The sequence below is a fragment of the Hemitrygon akajei genome, chromosome 1 (assembly GCF_048418815.1).
Source record: "Hemitrygon akajei chromosome 1, sHemAka1.3, whole genome shotgun sequence".
Taxonomy (NCBI): Eukaryota; Metazoa; Chordata; class Chondrichthyes; order Myliobatiformes; family Dasyatidae; genus Hemitrygon; species Hemitrygon akajei.
The window spans coordinates 25,236,694-25,263,214 of record NC_133124.1 but is presented as its reverse complement, the minus strand read 5'-3'; the positions used below and the strand labels follow the sequence as shown (position 1 = coordinate 25,263,214).

The window sequence follows — 26,521 nt, the reverse complement described above, 5'->3', positions numbered from 1 at the left end:
GTTGATTTATAAATACCACAATAAAAGAATTTTAAAACCTCACAATATGCATAGATATATTTGGCAAGAGACTTATTACTTCATAAAACTGTTCTCAAAGTGGCATCTGTCACCAACTCAACAACATCAGAAATGATTTCATGCAACACTGTAGAAGGCCCAAGTAAACCTTTCTGGTTGTACAACTCTGTATATTTATCTGTGTCTCAGTTACCCTTTCCACCATACATTAAACCTGCTTGTTAAAAATAACCTGAGTTTCAGAATTAAATTTAAGGGTAGCATACCAGGGAGAGTTCAACACAAGTCAAGTCACTTTTATTGTCATTTCAACCATAACTGCTGGTACAGTACACAGTAAAAATGAGACGACGTTTTTTCAGGACCATGGTGTTACATGACACAGTACAAAAACTACACTGAACTACGTAAAAAACAACACAGAGAGAAAAAAAACAACTACACTAGACTACAGACCTACGCAGAACTGCATAAAGTGCACAAAACAGTACAGGCATTACACAATATATCTGATCTAAGGTTTCATGAACCATGCCACAAAGGAGCAGGAAATGTTATCTCTCATTTAAGATAATATATATTCATAATTATAAAGATCATGGAACAGGTTGCTGATGTGAACGTGAATAATCTCCTTACCTCAACTTCGCACGTATACTCAGAACCATCCAGAAGGGTAACTTTGCACAGCATGTTCTTTGGCTTTTTGACTACTTTCAGAGGAGATTTGGATAACTTGCTAGAAGAAGATTTTTGGGAGAGCTTGTCGTCCTCAGTCTGGAAGTCTTCCTGTTGTCCCACAGTAACTTTACCAGAAGCTCCGTCCGCCTCTTTCTCACATTCACCGGTCTAATCATATGATTAGGTAATTAGTCTCTTATTAGCATGATCCATCCAAAAACTCAATGTTTAGTGCAAACTATATAATGTTACTCACATTTTCCTCACAAGCATCATTTAACTGTAAAAATGTTTTAAACCCAAATTTACTAAGATCAATTTCATTTTTATCAGCAAGTATTTAATGAGAAGTCTGGGAAAAGGATTTCTAAAGATCAAAAATAAATAAGTAATTAAATCAAAATAGTACAGCTAAAGATATAGTTTACTGTCTCCCATTATACCTATGCCAGCTCTTCACCAGAGCAACCTAAAATTAATACTATCATCGCACCTTTCCTACCACTGCTCCCTCCTCAGTATCATGCAAGCAGCATCTTCATCCATGGATTAAATTATCTTGTTTACTTGTTTAGTTATAATTTTCAATTTGGATGACCCTCACTACTAATTTCTCAATGAGAAAAGAAACTATTTTTATTTCATTGGAACAAACTTTAGCATGTTGTTAAAACTTAGCATTTTCAGAATTACTATTGTATAAGCCGTATTTCTTAATGCAATAATATTATTTACTGTTGATTGTCTCAAGGGATTTTGTGGTAGAAAGATTTTTTAAAAAAATTCGACCTATACCTCACTTAATTACCTTCTTTTAATATTAAGCTGCCATCTAGGCAGCAGACACAAAATGCTGGACAGACTCAGCAGGTGAAGCAGTAAATATGAAGAGGAATAGAGTCGACATTTCGGGAAGAGACCCATCGTCTGGGTCTTGGCCCGAAGCATTGATTTGTTATTCATCTCCATAAGATGCTGTCTGATTCTGAGTTCCTTCAGAATTTTGTGTGTGTGTTACGCTGGATTTCCAGCATCTGCAGAATCTCTTGCAGAAGAATGGGTTTTTAAAACATTTGTGGGTCAGCTGATATGCACTCTCATCCAAGGAGCAGACATTTCCAGTCAGTTAAGGAAGCACTCAGTTTAACTGGTGAGAAACACCGAACAAGCAGGCAGATGAGCGTGCACGAGTTCAGCCAGCGTAGACTCAATGCACTGAATCACCTCCTGCAGTATCACAAATCCAAGTACACACCTTGCCTGCTTCGCTTCAGCAGATGTTCAATATATTCTCTGGAGCTACAGTTTATCATGCCTTATTTTATCCTGGGGCATCTTCACTTAAAGGCTTGAATGTCACTTTTATTTAGAGGGTGACAAATATTCAAAAAGTTGCTCTAACAGTGACCTAAAGTCCTATTTGACATTGAGTTTGTTAATTCTAATATTCTTGTATAACCACCATTGAACATTTGCAGAGAGCGCTGCCACAAGAAAGCAGCACCCAACATAGACACCCACCAGCCAAGGCCATGCTCTTTTCATGCTACTATAATCGGGCAGAACATATAGGAGCGTTAGGTCCCGCACCATCAGGCTCAGGAATAGTTATTACCCTTCAATCATCAGGCTCCTGAACCAGCCTGGATAACTTCACTCACCTCAACTCTGAACAAACTCACCTTCAAGGACTCTACAACTCATGCTATCAGTATTATTTATTTTTTATTTGCACCACTTCTCTTTTGCATAGTTGTTTGTCAGTTTTATGTATAGTCTTTAATAAATTACATTGTATTTTAAAAATTTTCCTGTAAATACCTGAAAGAAAATGGATCTCAAGGCAGTATATGATTACATATCACATGTACTTTGAGAACAAATTTACTTTGACTTTGAATGTATTCTCTAAATCCTACCTCACTTTTGCAGCATAAAGTTGCAATATCATATTTAATACCCGAACAAAAGGGGAGACCCAATACTGATCAAAAACACTAACATTTTATCTCTTCTAATTAAAGTAATTCACCTGACTCCTTAGTACATATATTTTTATTCAGACTGTTATAATTCATAGTCATTAGTAATGGAGTGCCCCATGAAACGTCAAAGGCACACAAAACAAAAAAACCCTGCAGGCGTCACACGAACAGCTTCAGAAACACCTGAGCACAAATATATGGGTGATCTCCATTTAACCAGACATACAGTGCAACCAAATCACAAAGCAAGGTTTCCATTCTAAGCCACATCATACATGGAGACCATAAAGAAGGTGGAAAACACTCATTTCCAACAATAAGAAATGGAAGCCAATGACCCGGTCTAAACTCCAACAGCACAGGAGCAAGACATTACTCCCTGCAGCTCTCCTTCCCCAAGCCTTGGAGAAACCATTTCATTCCCCTTGATCTAAGTATTGCCTGGAGTTACAGAAAAGTACAGCGCAGAAACAGATCTTTTGGCCCACCTAGTTCATGCTGAAACCACAGAAACTGCTTATTCCCATCGACCTGCAGCGGGACCATAGCCCATCATATTCCTATCATCCATGTATCCATCCAAACTTCTCTTTGGATTGAAATCGAGCTTGTCCTGGCAGACTGTTCCACTAAGTAGGACATTTGCCCAAATTAAACTAAAAGTAGTACAGGTAATTCTTTGACAGAGTCTGCACAGATACTCTCTCAAATTTCAGACAATTCAGTCCTTAGCCGTGGAAAGAAGTGGGGGGGGGGGGGGTTGGGTAAGCCCATCTACATTAATTGCGTACGAGTGTTTAATACTGTAACAAATCAAGATGCGTCAATTAAGTTTTCCACAAAAAGCTTGCGTGGTTAGAAAACCTAGTTTTTTTAAAATCTACTTGAGAAATTAACTCTGCAGACAACAGGGAATTAATTTTCAGTCAGTTTGACACCAAAAGCTGTCTAGATTGCCCAAAAAAGTAACCTCCTCAACATGTGTCACTGGATCCAAAAAGGTGGAGCAAAGTCTGCACACACTTTTATCTGCAAGATAAATGAAGGTTTTAAAAAGAGGGGCAAGGCTAGCATCTCAACCGGTATCTGAAGTTATAAAATGACCAAAATTGTTTACAATAAATTCTATTCTCTTGCATCACCTGCAAAAGAATGTACCACTTTCAGCTCGGGATTTGTTCCACCCTACAACTGTTTAATAGGAAACGGAAGCCTTTTTTATAGGTGTCACAAGTTTTACCTCACCGTGACATCAAAAGGGCAATCTGAGATTCACACATACAGATGCTGCACGTGTACTTCTTTAATATGGCATCGACATAAGACTTAACTCCGGCATTGAGTCCAACACATTTCCTGCAAACAGAGCATTTATGTTGTCTGCACTTTCTCCCAATACTAAGAGCTACTAAGCCTGAAGTAGCTAAAAAGGAATAATGTAAACCAACAACTTGCCTTCTCTTCCTTCTCAGAGGTATTGATTCCTGCCGGGGTCCCGTCTATCCCGTCTGCTTGCTGATTCTCAGCGCCCTCCTGTTGCTCGGTTACAGTCTCTTTCTTCTCAGAAGCTTCCTTCTGCTCTTGGTCCTGCTTTGATTCAGAATCTGTTCCCGGTTCGGTTGTCATGGTTGTGAATTATTCCTAGAAAACAAATTAATGAGGAAAATCAGTTCAGATTGTTTCATACAAACAAACAAAGACTTTTATCTGAACATGAATAGGCACATGACACATGGATGATAGAAAAACAGAGAGGCATGTGGGAGGGAAGGGTTAGGTTGCTCTTGGAGTAGGTTAAGGGTCAGCACAACACAGTGGGCCAAAGGGCCTGCACTGTGCAATACTGTTTCATGTTCTATGAAGTTCAGTCTTGAGAGGGATAGGAGGAAATCAACCAGTACTGGGACAATGCATGCCCCAAATAAAAACCCTTCACTTTTTAAAAAAAATAATAGCAGGAGAACTATGGGTCAGGGACGTTAGCCTCGTTTTTTTTTCTGTTCCCTACTCAAACATAATTGAGGGCATGGGTGTTAAAGCTAAAAAATCGACTTTGAATACTTCCAAATGAGGTTCCAGATATGAAGTCAGGGTGTTCAGAAAAATGAGAAAACAATCATAAACACCATTTCCCATTAAGATGCTGAGTAAAATTTGAAGCCTGGCCCAAATCTGAAGTCAAAAGAAAATGGAAGAGATGATGCCCATTCAGAGAAGCCATCTTATATGTTAATAGCAAAATATTTCAACCAAAACCCTGACTTATATCTTTGATTACTTGTAAACTTAGTCACACAAGCATTAGCTCTGTTGATGTTCACTGATGTTTAGAGATTTTGATCTCTCCTCTCCCAAAGAATGTCTCAATTCCCATCAACTCTATTTCGCTATCCATTCCTATAAAAAGTAAACTGAACTTCCAAATTTCAGAGCAACCTCAAATTCCCCTCAACCTTCACGCTGTCAAAATAGACTTTACACTCTCTGCCATGCCTGTGATTGCATCCTTTAGACATTATGCCTCTACTCCTGATGCCCCAATGCTAGACACCTCTGTATTTTCACCTCAATCACACTCTTTCAAAGCTTACATCCATTCTCTCATTCAAATAAATGACATATGTTTCCTTTTTTGAAAATCATGTTTATGTCCAACACTCTCCCTCTCTCGAGTTACAAAATTCCAATTCATCTTTGTCTAGAGCAGCCAATGCTGGTACTCCACTGCATCATCAGATTCTGGAAACCTACACACACACACACACAGTGCTGGAGGACCTCCAGATGAAAGGTCCCATTGAAGGGTCTCGGCTGATAAAATGTCGACAGAAGCTGCTTGACTGACTGAGTTCCTCCAGCATTTTGTGCGTGCTACACTGCATTATCAGAAGTGTTTTGTTTGAGTGAGGCTGTACATTCAGGTACATGCAGAAGATCAAAATAAGTACTACTTCAGAGGTGACTATGGACATTATCCCTGGCCTTGTGGCTAATTTTTTTTTCTGTCACCCAACATTACTGGGAAAAAAGAGATTAGCAGGTAATTACTACATTACTGTCATGGAGCTCACTACCCACAATTGCTTGCTGTGATTACTACTCCTGCAAAAACAAAACTGCATTCAGTTTGTACTGTCTTAAGAGAGATAAATGAGCGATATAAAATCACACTTTTAAAAGAATTCACCACTGGAAACTCTTTAGCTCTTTATGTAAACATTCTAGGGACACAAGTAGTTTATTGAAAATTCAAATGATGCTTAAACCGTACTTCCAGGTTTATTTATGATTTGTAGTGTAATACTATAAATCCTACAAAAATCAATTCCCACAGCACTAAGTTCACTTATTATAAACATGCAGCACTGAATCCAGTCTACTCATTCATCAAGTAGTCTATTTGGGAAAATAAACTTTCTTAATTATATTTTAACATACATATTGCATCAACCTACTATGTCAATAAAAACAAGAAATGTCAGACATCATAGGACAATCTTAAGGTTGGGGGGTGGGGTAGGTGAGGAAGGGCTAATAGGCAAAGTGAGAATTAAGTTTTTTTTTAAACCCTAAGGTGTAGTACCTACAATGGGTTACCAAGGATAGAGAAGCAGCAAGCAATCTGGAGGAGTTTATTAGCTTTTTAGATAGGCACAAGAATATGAAGGTAATGGAGGGATGAGAATAATACATAGGAGGAGGACATTTAGGATAAATTGGCACCAAGGTCAGCACAACATCCAGTGTTGTATTGTTCAATGATCTATGATCTCTATTCCCATGAGCTAATCAATTATACGTCAAATTGTGATGGATATTCACTGTCCAGGGCCATGGGGCTCTTTTTTGCCAAGCTCAGCTTTCTAACATAGCAGCTGACAATAGTAGAGATCAAAGAGTTTTCAGCAAGTTAAACTTCCCACATATATTCTTTATTCAGCTTCTTGTCATAAAAGGGAGCCAGTCTTCAGCTCTTAATTTAAACGGCAAGTTATAATCAGCCTGAAGTTAAAAAGATAACTTGGCAAACAAGCAGCACTGTCTATACAGGATGCTGGCCACAGCACGGGACTGGTTGCAGTGTAAGACAATGGGGTTATATTAATAGGGCTGTTTCAAACCAGACAACACTGACTAAGTTACTTAGTTCAAGAAAGCTTGCAGACCAGATTGATACTATCACTTAGCTCATCAAATAGCTGATCTACTAATAGTTGGAAAATTTGTGTGCTCAGAAATTCTGCTTCACAGCATTAATTGTGGGCATCTGAGAACTCCACCCAAAGAAGCTTTTGGACTGTTAGACAGAAAGGTATCAGAAAAATAAATGAGAGTGAAGTCACCCAAATGGCAAAATAAAAAAACAGTATAAATGTTAGAAAGCTCTCAGTCTTTTGAGGAATAGTCAAAAAATATCAAGAAGAATGACAGAAAGACAAGGGACTACAGTCCATTCCTCTGCCTTTGATTTCTGTGACGGACAAGTTATTCATCTGCAACTCGTTGGTATGTCTTTTTAGCTTATAGGAATTGTACCGGTGTTTTGGAAATCTTTTGTTTTAGAAATCATTCATAATCTGGAAATCTTTTATAAGATAGAAAACCTCTGAGTTTTGAATGTGTTTTAAGAATTTTGTCTGGATTTAAACATGTACCACTAAAAATAGATGGAACTGCGTTTAAACGACTTTTTTTTTAGCTGGAAGTATCTCCTCATTGATGGGGGCAGTGGACCCACTGTTCAAGTAGTGGTTTTTGGCAGCTAAATTCACCATGGAGGATTAACAGGGAAGCAAACTAGTCTTTGAAGGTAGCTGCAGTATAAACTCCCTTTTGTGAAGGTATCTGTAGCTATCTTAAAGAAAGACCTAATCTTTGTTTAAGTTTAGAACTTTGAGGTCAGCAAACCCAGTAGCATCACAAAATATATGAACAAAAAAATCATAGAGATGTGACAAATCTAAGTCACCGAAGAAATTAACATAATTTGAAACCTATGCGAAATTTCAATTTACTATTCTGCATTTTGGACAATTGTTGGACCACATTCTGCTAGTTTTAGATAAAACAAATCCTACATTAAACAAAGCATTTCAGTGCTTCAGTCTATTTTGTATCATTATTGTTAGTCAGTGAACATAATAAAGGCAAAGGACACCGCCAAGATTAAAGGCTGGAGAAAAACACAATAAAAAGTAGAATGAAGATTACTGCTTTCACAAATGAACAGTGAAGAGAAATAAATATAGAGCAGCGATGAGGATTTTAAATAAAACCCCCAAGAAATTTGTTTTGAAAATCAAATTTAATCTTCAATCTCATCAATAAATTGGTTTCCAGAGGTTGGAATTCAAATTTTTTTAATAATAAAAACAGGGAAACTAGCTGTGACTAGAGATTTAAACAATATTTTTATTGGAATTGAGCAATACAATACAACCTTCAAATGTTCCCAGCATCTACCAATCAAACTATCTAATTGAGTTTTTGTATGCTTTTGAGATTTATGATCCACAAAAATCAGACATCCCTCAGATAAATTCTCAAGAGATTCTACAACTATATACTTGCCATGAAATATTCATCTGTAACACGACGTCAGAATTATCAGATGTTTTTGATGTGTGATAAAATGCAATACAAAAGCTCATCTCACTATGATGGCTTTGTTATGGGGAAGAAAAACATCTATAGGGTTCTAGTAAAACAGAGACAGTGGATGTGCACACAGCCCTCAGAAACAGTCTGCCCATTGTGTTTAACGATATTAATATTGGTATTTTTAATAACATTTATAGAGTTGGGAAATGATGTGGTTTTCCTGTTGAGTTGACCATTCCCATTTTTATTGCAGGTGTTTGGGCATCTCTCTCAGTCCCTGCCCCATACATTGCTTATGTTTACCCAAGTCTGCACAGATGCCTCAGCTCTGACAAATGTACAGACTTAGGCAAGAACATACGTATAACCAGGGCTTGAATTTATCAAATTGAAAAAAGCAACTTAAATTGGTGTGTTATCATCACATGTAGTGAGGTTTTGTGAAAAACTGCTTTGCAAGCCACCATACAGAATATCTCATCACATCAGGGCTACTCGGGTAGTACAAGGGAAAGACAACAACAGAAAGCAGGATAAAGTGTTAGAGTTACAGACAGTGCAGTGCAGGAAGACATGACGGTGGAAGTCATTAATGAGGCAGATCGTGAGATCAGGAGTCCATCTTATCACACTAGAGTACCATTCAATTGTCTTACAACAGTGGGGTAGAAGCTGTCCTTGAACTTGGCAGCACATGCTTTCAGACTTTTGTACCTTCTGCTCAATGGGGGGTGGTAAAAGAGAGTATGTCCAGTTTTAGTGGGGTCTTTGTTTATGCTAGGTCCTTTACCAAAAGGAGTGAGAAGTATAGACAGAGTCCATGGAGGGGAGGCTGGTTTCCATGACGTGCAAAGCTGTATCCACAACTCTCTGCAGTTTCTTAAGGTCTTTGACAGAGCAGTTGTCATCCAGAGTCTAAAACTAACCTTTTGTTCATCAAGTAATAATCATTCAGGGTGGAAAAAAAAAAGTTTTCCACACATTTATTTTTAAAAAGCTCTCCAGTCTGGAAAATTGATTTAAAACTCAGCCTGTATAATTTAAGCACAAGAATGCAAATGCTAACATTAAGAAGATTGCCAGAAGTTAAGAGCATTGGAATATAAAACCAACTCAGCTGGAAACTTTATGAATTTAGGCTAATCAGATCCAATAAACTCACAAGGTAAGGCCGACCACAACTATTTTTTTTAAAATTGCATTTTGGCCGAAGCATTTACCATGCAGTACTCAGCTGAAAATAAATACATATATGGAGCCTCCAATGAAACCAAAGAAGAAAACCTTTGTGGGTCTAACTATATTGGATCTTCCTTATTGTGTTATAGTTTCATTTATTGTCCACATTCTTCCCTCCCCTCCCTTCTGCACTCCCTAAGTGCTCATAATCCCACACTCAATAAGTCAAATTGCTGTGCCAACCCATCCTAACGAGGCACCACACTGGGGTGCATCACTCCTTGGCACCGACTAAATGAGGCCATTAAAACTGGACCAGCTCCCCTGCTGCGATCTCTCATGCGGTTATTTACAGAGTCCGCCAAGCAACTGCCCAACAGATTAACTCTAACCGCACATTTTAAACAACACCCTGTTTCTGCCATTTATATTTGTTGAGATGCAGCACAGAACGGTCCTTTCCAACCCTTTGAGCTGCACTGCCCACCAGCCCCCAGCTCATCAAGGGACAATTGACAATGACCAATTAACCCACCAACCGGCAGGCCTTTGGGCTGTGCTCTGACAATTATTTCTTCAAGCACTCGTGCCTCAAAAGCAGCAGCTGAAACTTCCACGAGCTAGCACTGCACGTGATATACGAACCCAATACATCTTCCCTGGCGGGTGTGCCAGGTGATGCGGAGAGCTAGCAGAAGGAAGCAGGGCCCTTTCCAATGCTTCACTGCTCGGGGAATTGGGCAAACTCAATATTTAACAAAAAGTGAATTCTCTGATAATGCTCCGGAGCCACGAGAATGTGCAAACTTGCTGCTCAATCACGTGCGCCTGTGCAACAATAATTCAACAGAGATGTAGCGCGTCTCTAAGTGTGACCTAAACCATGACCATCTGCAGCAGAACACTGCGTGGCAGCTGCTTTGCCCCAAATCAAATTGGATTAGCTCTGGTGAATGCTCCGAATCCAAGAGTACACTTTCAGTTCCATACTCCCGAGAGGATTCCTGCTCCCATTTCAACAAGCCGGATGATTGGAACAAGAGTACTTAATGCAGGTCTCCGTGCCCTCATTACTATCCAGACATCTGCTCCACGGAGATAACTAGATACGGCCTTTTTGCAGAGGCATGCCTGGAATCGGCACAGATGTGTACCCTGCCTCAGAGAGCAGCCGCTGCCCATCCCCCCCACCCCCACTGGCAAATGGCAGAAGACCAGAGCCTGAACGCAAGGCGAGACAGGCACTGAAGCATCAAACGTATTGAAAGTAGCCATGGGGCTAACTTATGATGCAAGATAAAAAGAAAAGGGCAGGCAATTCAAAGCCCCAGAGGCTCATTAGGAATGGCCAGCTTCCCTTGCCTTAAAAATGCATGCTACTGTAGAAATAAAACCACTGGAGAGAGGAAAGAGGCTAAAACACATCACACAATTGGTTTAATTTATTGCTTCTTTTTGCAGATTCTCAGTTGGTGCTGACTGAAGGTGACAATTCTTTTTTTTAATTATTTAAAGTATGAAATACAGTAATTGAGATGCTCCTAACACAACCCAGGAATATGCAGACAGAACAGAGTACTACTGCACTCAGTCAGTACATGGAACTAACGAGTTATTTTTCCAAATGCACCCTTCTATAAAGGGCCTCCTGTTGTGTGGAACTCTTCCCAACATTTGAAATGGGTTCAAATGATGACACTTAGAGAGGTCTTCTGATCTGGACAGAAATCCATGTAGAAATACTTGACTTTAAAATCAAAAGTCCCTATCAGTTTGTACCTTGCTTTTTGATTTTTCAATGAACACAACCTCACTGCTGTCTTTCATTTCTATTTTTGCACTACTTATTTAATTTAACATTTATTAGTAATCTGGTTCTTTTTCTATCGTTGTGTATTGCATTGTACTGCCGCCACAATTTCAACAAATTTCGCGACGTATGCCGGTGATATTAAATCTGATTCTGAACCCACATTCAAAAGCAACCATGGCTAAGTGTAAAATTCTAATGAAAACCGTACAGGTTCCAGCAAAACGTAGAACTAGCAGGTGAATTCCTCTATAAATCAAAATCTGATGTCATAATTACACAATTAGTTAGCAAGTGCATCTCTTGAAAGCCACAAATTAGAACAGGGGTTCCCAACCTTTTTTATGCCATGGACCAATGCCATTAAGCAAAGGGTCCATGGACCCCAGGATGGGAACCCCTGATTTTTTTTTTTTTTTACAATGATGCTTTGCAGCAGTTGCTGTGGCAATATGCGAAAACATTCACCCACATGGGCAATTATTTGTTTACATTTGCAGCAACTAAAGCCTTAACATTTTTGACCAGGTCTTCAAGATGCACAATATTCCTAAGTTTGCTTTCAAGAGACCTTTTGTCTGGAAAAAGCTTTCTTATTAAGGAGAAAATGTTCAAGTTGAAGTGTCAACTGTAGTTCATTTTCACTTTAATATTTTTTCCATTAACCTGCTCTTGAAAGAGCAAAAAAAACCACTGCATCCATTTCTCTCTCCTTTGCAAAGCTCTTTAGATTAACTATTGATGGTCCTCAATTTTGTGTGCAGAAAGGCTCCTGTAAAACCAGCAAATCTACAACTCATTAAATATTTACACATTCAGTTGTTATAGTATATTATTCATGTGTATCGTGATTCCATGGTGAAGTAATTTCACTTTCATTCCAAGGAGGAGTTTATTTTTGGAATAATCTATAATCTGTCATTTTATTTCTAATATGTACAAGTGACAACAGAAGACCATACACTGAGAAAATTGTGTCTGGTCCCCACATTACAGTTTCTGCATGCAACCTAAATGGTAGTTTAAAATCTTGTTAAAATCAGCAGGTCTATTCATTAGCAGTACAACATCCATACCATACAAAAATAATCTTTCTGATATCAGTGTTCAGCATTTATGATATTTTTGTACCACATTTGTATACTACCAGCCAGCACTGGGAGAAAAACGCAGATACATGCAGATTACTCAGCGAAAATTAGTCAAAACGAGCAGTTGCTGCTCCTTTCCTTGCTATTTCATTAGCGTTTTTTAAAAATGAGGCCAAGGCTGGCCCAACGCTCAATCCAGCGTGCAAGGACTCGAACCCAGGACCACTCACTCCCCTCGAAGTCTGGTGCTGATGCCACTACACCACCGGCTGGCTCAAAGGATTGGGGTTCAGAAAAATTTGCTGGAACAAATCAACGATTAAGGTTGAATCGGCAACAATCTGCATTTTCCATCCGATGAAGGAATCTTCCTCAGAAACCTCATTTTGTAAAGGAAACAACTGAAGGAATAAGACACTAATTGTGCAGTTAGGTTACTTCATTCAGATTCTAAAAGGCAAGAAACAAAATGCAGAGCAGGACACCTTCAGCGGGAACTATTCTCTCGAACTATTAGGGATTCTCCACACAATTTAATATCCACTTGGATAGACAGGAGGCTCCAGTTTATGAAGTGTTGTAACCTCCTTTTGTTGAAGAAGTCCCCAGAGTCAGGTTTGTTATCACATCTTACAAGATATGAAAATTGTTGCTATGTGGCAGCAGTACAGTGCAAAGGCATAAAATTGCTATGAATTACAAAATAAATAAGTAGTGCTGAAATAGGAATGCTGAGGTAAAGAGATTATTGTTGTGACACCACTAAACCAGCCAATCTGTCTGACTCCTGTATGCCCCTGTGCTGCATGGTGACAATGACATCATGAAATTTCTCCTTCTGGTCAACAAATTTCTAACTTTCACCACCTCTCACTTGCCGATCACTGCCCCTTGGGACCCCTCCTCCTTCCCTTTCTCCCATGGTCCACTCTCTTCTCCCATCAGATTCCTTTTTCTCCAGCCCTTGAGCTTTCCCGCCCACCTGACTTCACCTATCACGTTCCAGCTAGCCTCCTTCCCCTCCCACAACCTTTCTGTTCTGACATCTTCGGCCCACCTTCTCAGTCCTGAAGAAGGGTCTCAGCCCAAAACACCAACAGTTTATTCAATTCCACGGATGCTGCCTAGCCTGTTGAGTTCCTCCGGCATTTTGTGTGGTTGTTGCTTTGGATTTCCAGCATCTGCTGGATTATTTGTGTTTTTGTTATCATGGAAAGATCCATCTTGATTGGAAACAAATTCTGACATGTGTCCACATATATTAATTTCCTTTTATATAAAAAACCCTAAACATTACCACTGTTAAAGGCAACAGAAATAGGAGGCAACTATAAAGCCACCCAGATCTGTTCTACCTTCTAATATCATGGTTGATCCATCACTTTATTCCACACTGATGGAAAAAGGAGCACGATAGCAATCCTCTTATTTTCACAAATCTAATTCATTTTCTCCTTAAATGTCCAGTCCCCTGCTGTTCAGAAATCTAAAATGTTTTAGAGTATTCCACTTGAAAACAAAATCTCCCTCATTTCAGCCCCGAATGCCTCAATCCTTATCCCTTCCGATTTGAGACTTCCTAGCTTAAAGACACACCCATTTTAAAAATAGAATACCTAATAATAACACTTGCACATAAGTGCAATTATGAAGAAATCCGGGCAGTACCTCTACTTCCTTAGAAGTTTGCAAAGATTCAACATGGCAACTAAATATTCACAAATTCCCATAGATGTGAGGTGGAGAGTATATTGACTGGTTGCATCATGGCCTGGTATGGAAATACCAATGCCCTCAAACCGAAAATCCTACAAAAACTAGGGGATACGGCCCAATCCATCATGGGTCTAATCTGAGCACTGTCATAGGAAAACAGCATCCATTATCAAGGAGTCCCATCACCCAGGCTATGCTCTCTTCTCATTGCTGCCATCAGGAAGAAAGTACAGGGGCACAAGTCCCACTCCACCAGGTTCAGGAACAGTTATTACCCCTCAACCATCAGGCTCTCAAAACTGTGGGCATAACCTCATTCAACTGCACTCGCCACATCACTGAACTGTTCCCAGAACCTATGAACTCACTTTTAAGGACTCTTCAGCTCATGTTCTTGATATTTATTGCTTATTTGTTTATTCTTTTCTTTGTATTTGCCCAGTTTATTGTCTTTTGCATGTTGGTTGTTTGTCCATCCCATTGGGTGTGGTCTTTCATTGATTCCATTCAGCTTCTCGGATTTACTGAGTATGCCCACAAGGAAACTTTATGGTGACATACATGTACTTTGATAATAAATTTATTTTGAACTTTGAACACTAAGTGAGGATGTTCTAAGCAGATTTCTGTCGATTTTTTAACCATATACTAAGGACATTGTACTGGATCTTTATAAAGTAGTCTTTCCAAACGCAGGAAATCGCTCTTCAGAAGTATGAAAAAATCTGGTGTTTCATTCCTCTGTGCAGTTCCAGTATATATAAAACATTGGAATTCCAATAATCGTTATTAATCACACTGTCAAAAAAAATCAGCAATTAAATAGGGAGAAGCACCTGTCGACGTTTCGGGCTGAAACCCTTCGTCAGGTCTCGTCCCGAAACGTCGACAGCGCTTCTCCCTATAGATGCTGCCTGGCCTGCTGTGTTCCACCATTTTGTGTGTGTTGTTGTTTGAATTTCCAGCATCTGCAGATTTCCTCGTGTCAGCAATTAAATCATAGTAATCATAAATCATAATCAAAAATGCAAACATTGGAAAGGAACCAACTACTTTAGGGCCACCACTTTAAAATATCTGATTATCTATCAAGTATATGTACAAGCCAGTTCATTTGCGCCTCAACATGTCACTGCCAAATAAAGGGTCATATTTATCAATGCCAGCAGCTGTCATCAACCAAACTTGTTTAAGACCATAAGATATAGGAGCAGAAGTAGGCCATGTGGCCCATCGAGTCTGCTTCGCCATTCAATCATGGCTGATCGAATTCTTCCAGTCATCCCCACTTGCCTGCTTTCACCCCATACCCTTTGATGCCCTGGTTAATCAAGGACCTATCTATCTCTGCCTTAAATGTGCTTGTTTGTTAAGTAATGGATCATTCAGGTCCATAAGCACTGTCCAATCCATTCGTTTCCTCCTCCTCATCCCGTTGGGGTGAGCAACTACAGCACCAATGATTACCCATTGGAGTTCAGTTTTGCCGCTGTTTACCAGGAATTTATATGTACCTCTGTGACTGTGTGGGTTTTCTCCCACATCCCGAAGATGTACAGTTAGAGTAAGTGAGTTGGGGGCATGCTATACTGGTACTGGGAGCGTGGTGACATGTGGTCTGCCCATCACCATCCTGAGAAACAATGCATTCCACTGTACGTTTTGATGTTTCAATGTACACATAGAACCATCGAGCAGGTGGTACCGGAGCCTTAAGTCCCACACCACCAGGTTCAGGAACAGTCATGACCCTACAGCCATCAGGCTCCTGAACCAACGTGGGTAACTTCACTCTCCTCAAATCTGAACTGATTCCACAACCTGGTGTGCCCTCTCATGTTATGGCTAACACGAGAGGGCACAGTTTTAAGGTGCTTGGAAGTAGGTACAGAGATGTCAGGGTACGATTTTTTTTATAAACACAGGGAGTGGGTGAGTGTGTGGAATGGGCTGCCGGCAACGGTGATGGAGGTGGATACAATAGGGTCTTTTAAGAGACTTTTGGATAGGTACATGGAGCTTAGAAAAATAGAGGGCTATGGGTAACCCTAGATAATTTCTAAAGTAAGTATATGTTCAGCACAGCTTTGTGGGCCAAAACGGCCTGTATTGTGCTGTGGGTTTTATATGTTTCTATGTAACTTGTACAACTCACTTTTAAGACACCTCACGTTCTCAAAATTATTTATTTATTTGCACAATTTGTCTTCTTTTGCAGATTGGTTGTTTACCAGAATTCATGAGTAGATTTTGCTACACATTCTATTTCTTTATTTTCCTGTAAATGTCCACAAGAATATGAATCTCAAGGTTGTATATGGAAATATCTTCATGCTTTGATAACAAATTTTACTTTGACAGATAAAGCTGATCCTTAACTTCACATTGGACACATCAGATTGCTACATAACAGAGGGTAAGATGGTGGAGCAATATTTTACTATAGGTATTCATTTTGCACCTATCTGTTGGGTAGGACAAGCAAGACATCAGGAAGCTTACCCCTTTAACCAATGCTATTGCATCAGCTATCAATATGTGGTGTAAATAAAAGTTTATCTGTAGCTCACCAACCAGCTAAATTTAACAACAGTAATGAAGTGAACAAAATTGATCTTCTTCCAACAACAGTATACAATTAAGATGAGTATGTCGGTAGAGAAAATAGATAAAACAAATTTTCATCGCTTTAGCATGGCAACCAATGCACAATTTCGACACAGACTAATAATTGTCATAGCGTCAGTATTACAGAAGGAAACAAACTAATGGAAGTCTTCAGAATGCAGCTACAACAAAACACAACAGCCAGGTGCATGGTTGACTTCAAAAAGGAAATACAAAGCCTGAGAGAATCTCGTAAGGTTTCATGACTTCAAGTGTAAGGATTGTTTCAAGCCAAACTGGCACGTCCGGATTCAGAGAAGCATGGCTGAATAAAGGAAGATTCTCAGAATGTTCATCCACCTCTTGCTCTCTGGAATTAGAGTTAGAGTTGCCGAGTCTGTGGTGGGTCAAGTAAACTATTGTCTTTAATTTAACAACAGAATACTGGACACCCTCAGAAGGTTAGGCAGAGTCCGATGGGAGACAGAGGCAGAATTAGCATCACAGGTCAAAGATCCTTCAAAAAGATCGAAGTCAATTTATTATCAAAGTATGCGTATGTCACCATATACTACTTGTGATTCATTTTCTTGGAGGTGTCCACAGTAGTTCAAAGGAATACAATAGAATCAATGAAAAACCTCCACATCAACAGAGACTGAAACAGATCTCCACATGATTACTGCCATCCTTTTAATACATAATTATCCGATTTCACAAAGGCAACCTCTGTTTTTTTTCTGTGCATCAGATTACATTAAGTCCTTAAACCAAAAGAGAAAGCAAATGCAAGCTGTAATATTTCCACTCTTTGGTATTGATAAAACAAAAAGGGAAAATTAATCATAATTGATTACACGCGTAATAGTTAAATTAGAAATGGATGTTAAACTTATCTAAAAGACTGATGCAAGTTTGGGATTTTTTCCATGAAGCATTGAATTTGCCATTAACAAGGGTGATGTGCAAATCCATATTCGGTTTTGAGGTTATGGACTAATTTCACTTAAAGATCATTTCAGAACTCTTTTCAAATCTAACAATGGAACTAATTCTACAAATACTTTGGAAAAATTTCTCATTTCTCAAATGATAAAGGTCAGAGGCATGAATTGAAAATCAACACTGGTCCACTGTAGTTAATAATTTGTATTACACTGAGATCCCGTTTATAGCGTACACTAAACAAAAAGCAAATGCAAATTTAACAAGTGACAAAATGAGACATCAATTAACATTTACAAAGTCTTTGTAATACGCTACAGCATACAAAAATCTGTAACTATTTAATGAAAGCCAAATTGGAAATCTTTAAAAATTCATCTAGTGTAACCAAACGAGATAATTTCAACAATTATCACAGAAAATATGAAATGCACTCTTCAATTCTTTTCATTTCCTCTTCTGATTTCATGGACGCTTCCTGCCTTATGAAGCAGGTAGACTTCTCTCCTCATTTTCTTTTCATTTGAATCTAAGAAGAATAATTAAGACTTTCATTTCAGTGCAAGCTAACGGAGGGGCCGCTCTACATCGGTCCTTCAGTGGCAAGGACAAGTAGAGGCAAACAAGGACAAGTTATTTGCTAATCAGCTTTCTGCAGGAATGCCATCCTCCCTACCTGATGAAAATGCCTGGATGTATTAGAAATACCAAAAGGAACAATTGACCTTAAAAGCAATATATTTCAATGATGCACATTTCAGCAAGCTTATTTTTCTTAAAAAATATATTTCTTCAGCCACCTTAATCGACTTTACGTACTGTACCCTGCAACAGTGAGACTTAGCTCATGTGCCCTCGCTATGTACAATCCAGTTCCAAAAGAACAAAAATGGTTTGGATCTTTCACAGCTGAAGTGCAAGTAACTTGAAAAACATTTTACACAACTGCATCAGTTCACTGAAGCTCCATGTGCTTGTGTGTGCACATTTACAAACGTAATTAAACAAAAAGAATTCTCTAATGGCAGCACAGCGTTCCCAATCAAACCATGTGGGCCAAATCCCATTCTAGTCACATTGTTGACAGTGGAAATTCAGAGGCTGTAACCTGCTGATTTAAAATTTTTTTTTTTTATAAAAAGGTAGATGGGTAATGTCCCATAATGGCATTCAAAACAAGAGTCCAGAGTTATTTCTTCATGGTTTGCCCAGTTATCCAGCAACTTAAAAATGGAAACCAAGAAACCACTTTGCACAAGAAAACTTTTATTTGCTATTTGGACCGTAAGATATAGGAACAGAATTTGGCCCATTGAGTCTGCTTCATCATGGTTGATCCAGTTTCCCTCCTAGCTCCAATTTCCTGCCTTTTCACGCCCTGACTTATCAAGAATCTATCAACCTTTGCCTTAAATATACCTGGTAATTTGGCCTCCACAGCCACCTGTGGTAATGAATTTCACAGATTCACAGTTCTCCCACAAACATCACAAGACAGATTCCTGGGACGCTGGTACTATCATACTAGATTGAACTGACTAGGTTAAATTCACTAGAGGAAAATGAATGGAATTCTCTGCCGGGGGGGGGGGGGGGGCGGGGGGAATGCCCATAAGAAGGAGATTTAGAGATAAGATGAGGAGAACTTGTGGAATTTTCCAATTACAGAAGGCTGGGAGCCAAGTCATTGAATACGTTTATAGAGGTGGTAAGATAAATTTCCAAAGGACATCAAGCTTTTGGGGAGAGAGTGTGAATGTTATTGGGAGGCAGGATCAGGCTTGATAGTGTGATATGATTGAGCATGCTCAAAGGGCCTAATGGGTCAATGCCAGAAAACTGAAATTAAAACAAATTAAAATAGAAGACAACAGCGCAACTACTTAAATTACCAAATTAACGTGGGTCTTGTTATGGCGTTTATGTTACATTGTTGTATCCTAGAATAAAACAGTAGCTTCCTCTTTAAAAGATTAATGCTATCTTTTTCTCAATCATACATTTTGCTGATGGAAAATCGTCATTATCATTATGTGCCATGTCTGATGGTGCAGGTGGTGATGGTCTTTGACCATGATTGTTCTTGGCAAATTTTTCTACAGACATGATTTGCCTTTGCCGCCTTCTGGGCAGTGTCTTTACAAAGACGGGTAGCCCCATCAATACTCTTCAGAGATTGTCTGCCTGGTGTCAGTGGTCACATAAGCAGGACTTGTGATATGCACCAGCTGTTCATACGACCATTCACCACCTGATCCCAAGCCTTCACGTGACCCCGATCGGGGAGGCGGCTAAATCGGGCAGTACGTCTTGTCCAAGGACGAACAGCAAGCTAGCTGAGGGAAGGGGCACCTTACACCTCCTTTGGTAGAGACGCAGCTCCACCCCGCCACCCTTACCAAAATATACACAACAAAAGAAACCACTCAAAGTTAAATTTGTTTGCAAGAAGGAAGTTTTACTTTCACAATGTCACAAGTGCAGATGCTGCAACAACTTTCAGTGCAATTTCGAAAATGTCACGGTCTAATTAGTACCATGCAGTGAATTTCAAGTTCATTACTTAGAACCAATGTTATTAAAAACTGATTAAAATTGGTAATAGAAATTAAGAAATTAAGAAAAAATTCAGACAGGAACACTATCAACTCAGTAGTTCTAACAATGACTGGAGTTTAGATTTCCAGTATACACTACCATATTTAGCCTTCATGTAACTTTACTAAATTATGATCAAAAAATGGTAAGTACTTTGGTTAAGGAAAGACATAAGTAACAAATGACATTATCCAAATACATTTTTCCAGAAAAGGCAGTAAAACATATGAGTTCAACACCCACTTCTGTGAACATCTGTGTTTAAATTTGTGTGGGCTACTTACAGAGCATCCAGTTTGAGTCACATCATGTTTCTGTAGAGCTAGTCAGTAACCACTAAAACCAACTTACAATGCCTTCAGTGCTATTCACCGTTTAAACACGATATTCTATTACCACTGCTGTCCCTGCTCTCCCTTCCGTTAAATGTGACAGCTAATATTGGAAGTTGGTTCATTAACCGCTATCAGCCTCTGATCCTTTCACTTGTGTGCCTAGACAACGTCATCAATCAAATCAACTAAGGAGCCTTATTTACAAAAGCAACCCCACTTTCCGTAACTTCTACCACTTTGGAATTAGAAATAGCTAATGGCAATTTGTTTTCTCCTTCTCACACACAAGGACGGTAAAATGAGCTTCATCAGCGAGCGTGTTTCCCTTGACATAGTCAGATCTTTTTTTTGGGCTAATTCAGCCTGGACATGGGTTAAACAGAATATATTAAAGCATCCACCAATTTCAGGAACAGGTAATACCCCTCAACCATCACACTCCTGAATCAGAGGGGATAACTTCACTCACCCCATCACCAAACTGTTCCGACAACCTATGGTTGTCCTCTTTCAAGGACTCTCCATCTCATGTTCTCGACATTTATTGCTTATTTATTTATTATTATTTCTTTTTCTTTTGCATTTATGCGATTTGTTGTCTTTTGTTGATAGTTTGTCTACCCTGTTGGGTGCAGACTTTCATTGATTCTATTATAGTTCATAGATTTACTGAGTATGCTCACAAGAAAATGAAACTCAGGGTTGTATATGGTGACTTACACGTACTTTTATATAGATCTACTACAGTATATACAGAACTTCCAAAATGGTAGCCATTAAAAGGCTCTCCTTGCCTTTGCTGTAAACAAAGGTGCACTGGTGATATCATTGGAAAATTCACAAAGCAATCTGATGAAAGATCATTCACCTGAAGTATGACCTCTGTTTCTTCCTTTACTGAGGCAGCCTGTTCCTCCCGAATAGCCACAAATATTTCTACTTTTATTTCATGCTTCCAGTATCTGCAGATTTTGTTTTGCTATTCAATTATAACGTAAAGCTCTTTCAAACTTGCCAAACAGGCGAGCAATAACTTGCACCACCGCACACATCACTCAGACAGGATATGCTAGGTAGAAAGTTGGTACTACTGCCCTGGGCACCAGAGAGTGCAAAGTTCAGAATCCCCAAACAGAAAGTGTCTGGATTAACCAAAGAAAACTATTGAATTGTCCATATAAGAAAAGGAGGCTTTAAAACCTAAACAGCTGCTGACTGCTGAAGAAACACAATACCACCACGCCTTGTCAGTGGCCACCTGTTCTACAATTCATCTTAGCGATATAAACTAAGAAAACTCCAGACAAACAGTTTTTTCGATGCTGGATATTAGAATGTCAATTGCACTAATGGTAATATTTTCAAGTTAATGTCATTGTTGTCCTACAAAAGTGCCTTTTTTTAAATAGTGTCACACAAAGAACAGAAATAAATACGGTCTTTGGTGCATACGACTGTCCCTGTTGGAAGTAAATATTCTACAAAGATTGGGTTAAGTGTAATCTACCTATGACCATATTAGATAAACTATTTTTTTTTATGCAAGATGGTTTCTCTGTGTCAAATTTTGCCAATGAAATTTCCATTTAAAAGTTACCATTAGAAAATGTAATTAAAACAGCACAGCATCTAAAAACTGCCATGACACATGTAATACCCTTCACATTGGAAGGCAACCGGCCAGCCAAGCAATTTCAGTCGATTAATGGACTCTTTGTGTCTGCACAGTTTCATATTACAGATTTGTGCCAAAAAAACCAAGCGAACTGTTCAATAAAAAGGTATCAGAAAATATCAGCTTTTCCAGCCATAAACTGTGTCAAGTCACAAAAGACGTAAAAAGTACATGAGCAAAGTCATAAAAGACTCAAGTTGAGCAGACCAAACGGTCGCCGTATGGATTGATTAATAAAATCAATGCAACATCTGTACTGCAGAATAAAATACTGCAGCTTTGTGGCTTTTGTTTCAGCAGCATGATTTAAAAAACTCAGGTCCAGCATGCACAAGCAGTAAAAGTAACAAAACAATGAGAAAACTTTTCATAGGTTCACCGTCACAGTCGCTCCAAACAATCTACAATTATTGGAAATCAAATATATACAATATTGCCAGTGAAGATTACATTTAAAAAGTGGGATAATTATTTTTATAATATGTTGAGAACCAAATAAATTTAGGACTACATCATCGTTTCCTTACAGGGAAAAAAAAAATCACAAATATTAAGATTCATGGATTCAGTTTAGTTTAGTAAATGACAGATTAAAAATAATGTTTCATCTAATTCACCTTCAGCATGAAATAACAGTACTGGAGTACATCTAAATGCATCCATCAATAAGTATTGACTAATCTATCAAAGACCTAGATAACACTCCATCAAGAAAATCATTTCACTGATAGAATGCTATGGGAGCCATATGTCCAAAGAAATGAGTTCTTTCAAAGCACGTCACATCTTTCAACCTGCCTCATACATGTCCTAATACAACTTTGAGTAATGTCCAGTGAATATTACTTTCTCCCAACATCTCTCCTTAGGAAATCCTTCAGAGATTTTATCATGAATAAGTACAGATTATTTTTGAATTTCCCTGCATCTCCATTTCAGATGCTGTAAAAGAGGTGATAAAAGTCATTATAGACCAAGTTATTTATCAGCTTCAGAAACCCAATGTCAGCAACATCATTAAAACCTACTTTTCTTCAACAATAACATGGCAAATTTTAGCCAAAATTTAATGGTAAGTTAGGAGCTGAATAAAATGGAACATACCATTAAGTATTTGCCAAATACAAATTGACCTTCAACCACATAACTTGATTAAATGAATTAAAACAAATTTGCTGAAAAATATTAAGGAATGTTGAGAGACATGCAGTCAGATTCCTGTCCGTTCACAGTCAGCTGGTTGACAAATGAACTCAACCAATATTGAATGGGTAGTGTTACGTATCCGTGGGTATCTTGTACTTCTCACGTGACAGTGGTGTTGAAGCTATACTGAACTTAAGGTAATGGTCTTGTGATGGTGGAGTGACGTCATTTTCCTGCCAGTAGAGGTCATGTGACAGGTTTTTTTTAACACAGGAGGACCCCTCCCTGTGAGGAGGGGCAGTTCGTGGCTGGATTTGCCATTTTGACTCCATGCCACTACGTGGTCCAATATTATGACGCAGTTTGGTTGAAAGATGGAGTTTTATTTACTGCCTAAAGTTTAAAAGGTCATTGCCAGCAGTTTCTTTATAATACTGCCAGTTAAAAATCAGTGGAGAGTGAAGATCGGAGTTCGGGAGTTAAAAGATCAAGGAAAGTCGATTTCGACGGTGAAATAGGTTTGACTTTGTTTGATCCTCATTCGGAAGGAATTCGTTGGCTGTGCCCATTTAACCCCTGCAAATAATAGCAGAAAGGGTTGGGTACAGTTTTGTAAAGGAGGTCAGTGTCTTTAAGCCGTTTCATTTTCATCTTCGTAAATTCTCCGGGAAAAGTATAGTTCGACTGGGAACCGCAGCAACACGACATGAGAGAGAATTTACATCGTCTAAAAAGTCTCTCCTTTAATGGACTGTAAGCATTTTGAACTTTTGCAGTACTATTTTGAAGAACTGTTTTTGCAACATCGCTTTAAAAACTGTTTTCGCTTTATTCCTTTAAGAACTGTTTAAGCTGCCGCACAGCAGTTGATTTCCAGTTACGTTAGTTGTTTGTTTACTTTTGGGGGTTTGTTTTTCAGTGTTTAATAAATGTTTTATTTGTTATTAAAAACCCTGTCTCACTTATATATTTATTGTTGCTGAATCCGTAACAGTAGCAGCAGACATCACACATCCACTAATTCGGTGGAGTGTTCACGGTAATTTCTTGCATGTGTTTGGAGCCAAACATAGCAACTGAAGTCCTTTCTCGGGCTATTGAAAACATGAGCATTCAGACACACCCATCCGTAAAACTGAACATTCATGCAAAGTAAACATCTGATCAAATGGATCAGTGCTCAAACATTCAAGTTGGCTTTACAACAGCATGGAAAGCCATACCTTCAACTGTATAAAATATCCTCAGTTGATATCATGACCGATCACTTCCCCTCCAGAAACTAGCTAGATCATAAACACAAGATTGTGCAGATGCTGCAAGACTTAGCGTGTCAGGCAGCATCTCCTGGGGAATAAACCGTCGATGGTTGAGATCAAGACCCTACATCAAGATTGGAAAGGAAGAGAGCAGAAGCTGGACTAAGAAGGTAGGGGGGGAAGGGAAGGGGTGCAAGTTGGCACATCGTAGGTAAGCTCAGGTGAGGTGGGGAATAAAGAAACTGGGAGGTGATAGATGAAAGAGGTAAAGAGCTGAAGAATGAGGAATCGAATAGGAAATGACAGTGGACCATAAATGAAAGGAAAGGCGGAGGAGCACCAGAAGGAAGAGATGGGCAAGTGAGGAGGGGTAAAAGGGGGAACTGGAATGAGGGATGGAAAAAGAGAGGGGGGTGGGAGAAATGGACCATTTTCACTTGAAAGGCTGCATTAATACATTAGAATTTATTCACCTTTTGCTTTAAAAGACCACCACACAAGGCTTTCCAAAATAGGTAGAAAGAAGCATACAACTGACTAGGCAGAATTTAGTTTGCATCGCCAGTAACCCCTTGGCATTTCTAATTTAAGTATGGCTCCTATTGGTTCTATTTGTCCAAATGCCATGGGTGCTCTTAATATTTGCTTAGATATCAAATCCATTCAGTTGTATGATGACAAAGGTTGTGAACTAATCCATGAATATCACATTAAATTTTAGGCACCCTACAGAGAAACATAACACAATAGGAAACTACATTAAGACAGATTTAAAAAACAATGAGTATAAACTGAAGGTGAAATAGAGATTAAAAAATAGGCAATGTTGTAAGAAAAAATAAAAATATGCAGTACTGTTCAAAAATCTTCAACACCTTTAAAGTTTTTAGATGTCTGGGATTACATGGAGAGACAGAAGCAAGTGAGGCAACCAAAGTCTGCAGCAAAACTGTGGCAAGTTCTCCAAGTTGCTTGGAATAATACCAGCCACTTTTCTTATAAAACTGCATGACAGTGTACCTAAGAGAATTGCCGTTTTAAAAGCAAAGGCTGGGCACACCAATATTGGTTTCAGTTAGTCTTATACTGTTTACTGCTATCTACAGAAATTCTTACTATATTTAAAAATTTTTCATTTTATTATTTTTGAAAGCATCTGCACTTTACATGTGCATATGACTTTTGCATAGTACTGTAGTTTCATGTTCAATGTGTTTACTGGTTTCAAGTTTTTCTTCCTGCTTCAATAGCAAAATACAGTCCATGCTGCTCTACAATATTGCTTTCTTTCATCTGCAATGGATTTACCAGCATAAGAGCATCTATTATATTTTCAATTTTCTATACTATTTATCTCACTGTGGAGGTTATGAATTTTAAATTTATGTGAATTGCAGATCAAAATTAGAAATACGTTTGCATGAGTGGCAACTGTTGAAGGACGATAAGACACAATTTCAGCTTTTTCACACTTCGTAAAAATCCATCCAAGTCATAAATGATTTGCTTGAGAAAGCTGTGCCATTACAGTACTGAGTGCACCTACACAACAACTGGATTCAATTCCCTAACCACTAACCCTGATCGCTTCAGCTTCACCCTGCTGATCTACCTCCTGGTGCAAATCCTGGACTAGCTGAACATGTTCACAGCAGTTCAGAAAACTGGAATTGGTGAAGGGAACAAAGCACAAGTCAGAGTGAGCAAAGATTTTCTTTGTTTTTGTTTGTTTTGATCCACTCTGGTTCCCCATGGAAAACTCAAGCTGCTTTAACTTTGGTTTGCTCACTACTGATGCAGCTTTGAGCTGCTGAGTGCATTCTGCATTTCCCAATTTGGCTTTTGAAATTCTTGTCAACCTGCATAAGACTA

At 38.8% G+C, this 26,521-nt stretch overlaps 1 protein-coding gene across 26 annotated transcripts in view; it reads right to left on the bottom strand.

Annotated features, from left to right (window-relative positions):
• The window catches only part of LOC140724813 (band 4.1-like protein 3), a 187,562-nt gene that overhangs the window by 137,533 nt on the left and 23,508 nt on the right, over positions 1–26,521 (bottom strand). For all 26 annotated transcript variants that reach the window (XM_073039541.1, XM_073039489.1, XM_073039452.1 and 23 more), the window contains exons 2-3: positions 4,143–4,328; positions 661–870 (exon numbers count right to left, since the gene is read on the bottom strand). In XM_073039541.1, the coding sequence (XP_072895642.1) occupies positions 661–870; positions 4,143–4,313 (381 nt within the window). In that variant the 5' untranslated portion in view covers positions 4,314–4,328. The remainder of the gene's footprint in view (positions 1–660; positions 871–4,142; positions 4,329–26,521) is intronic.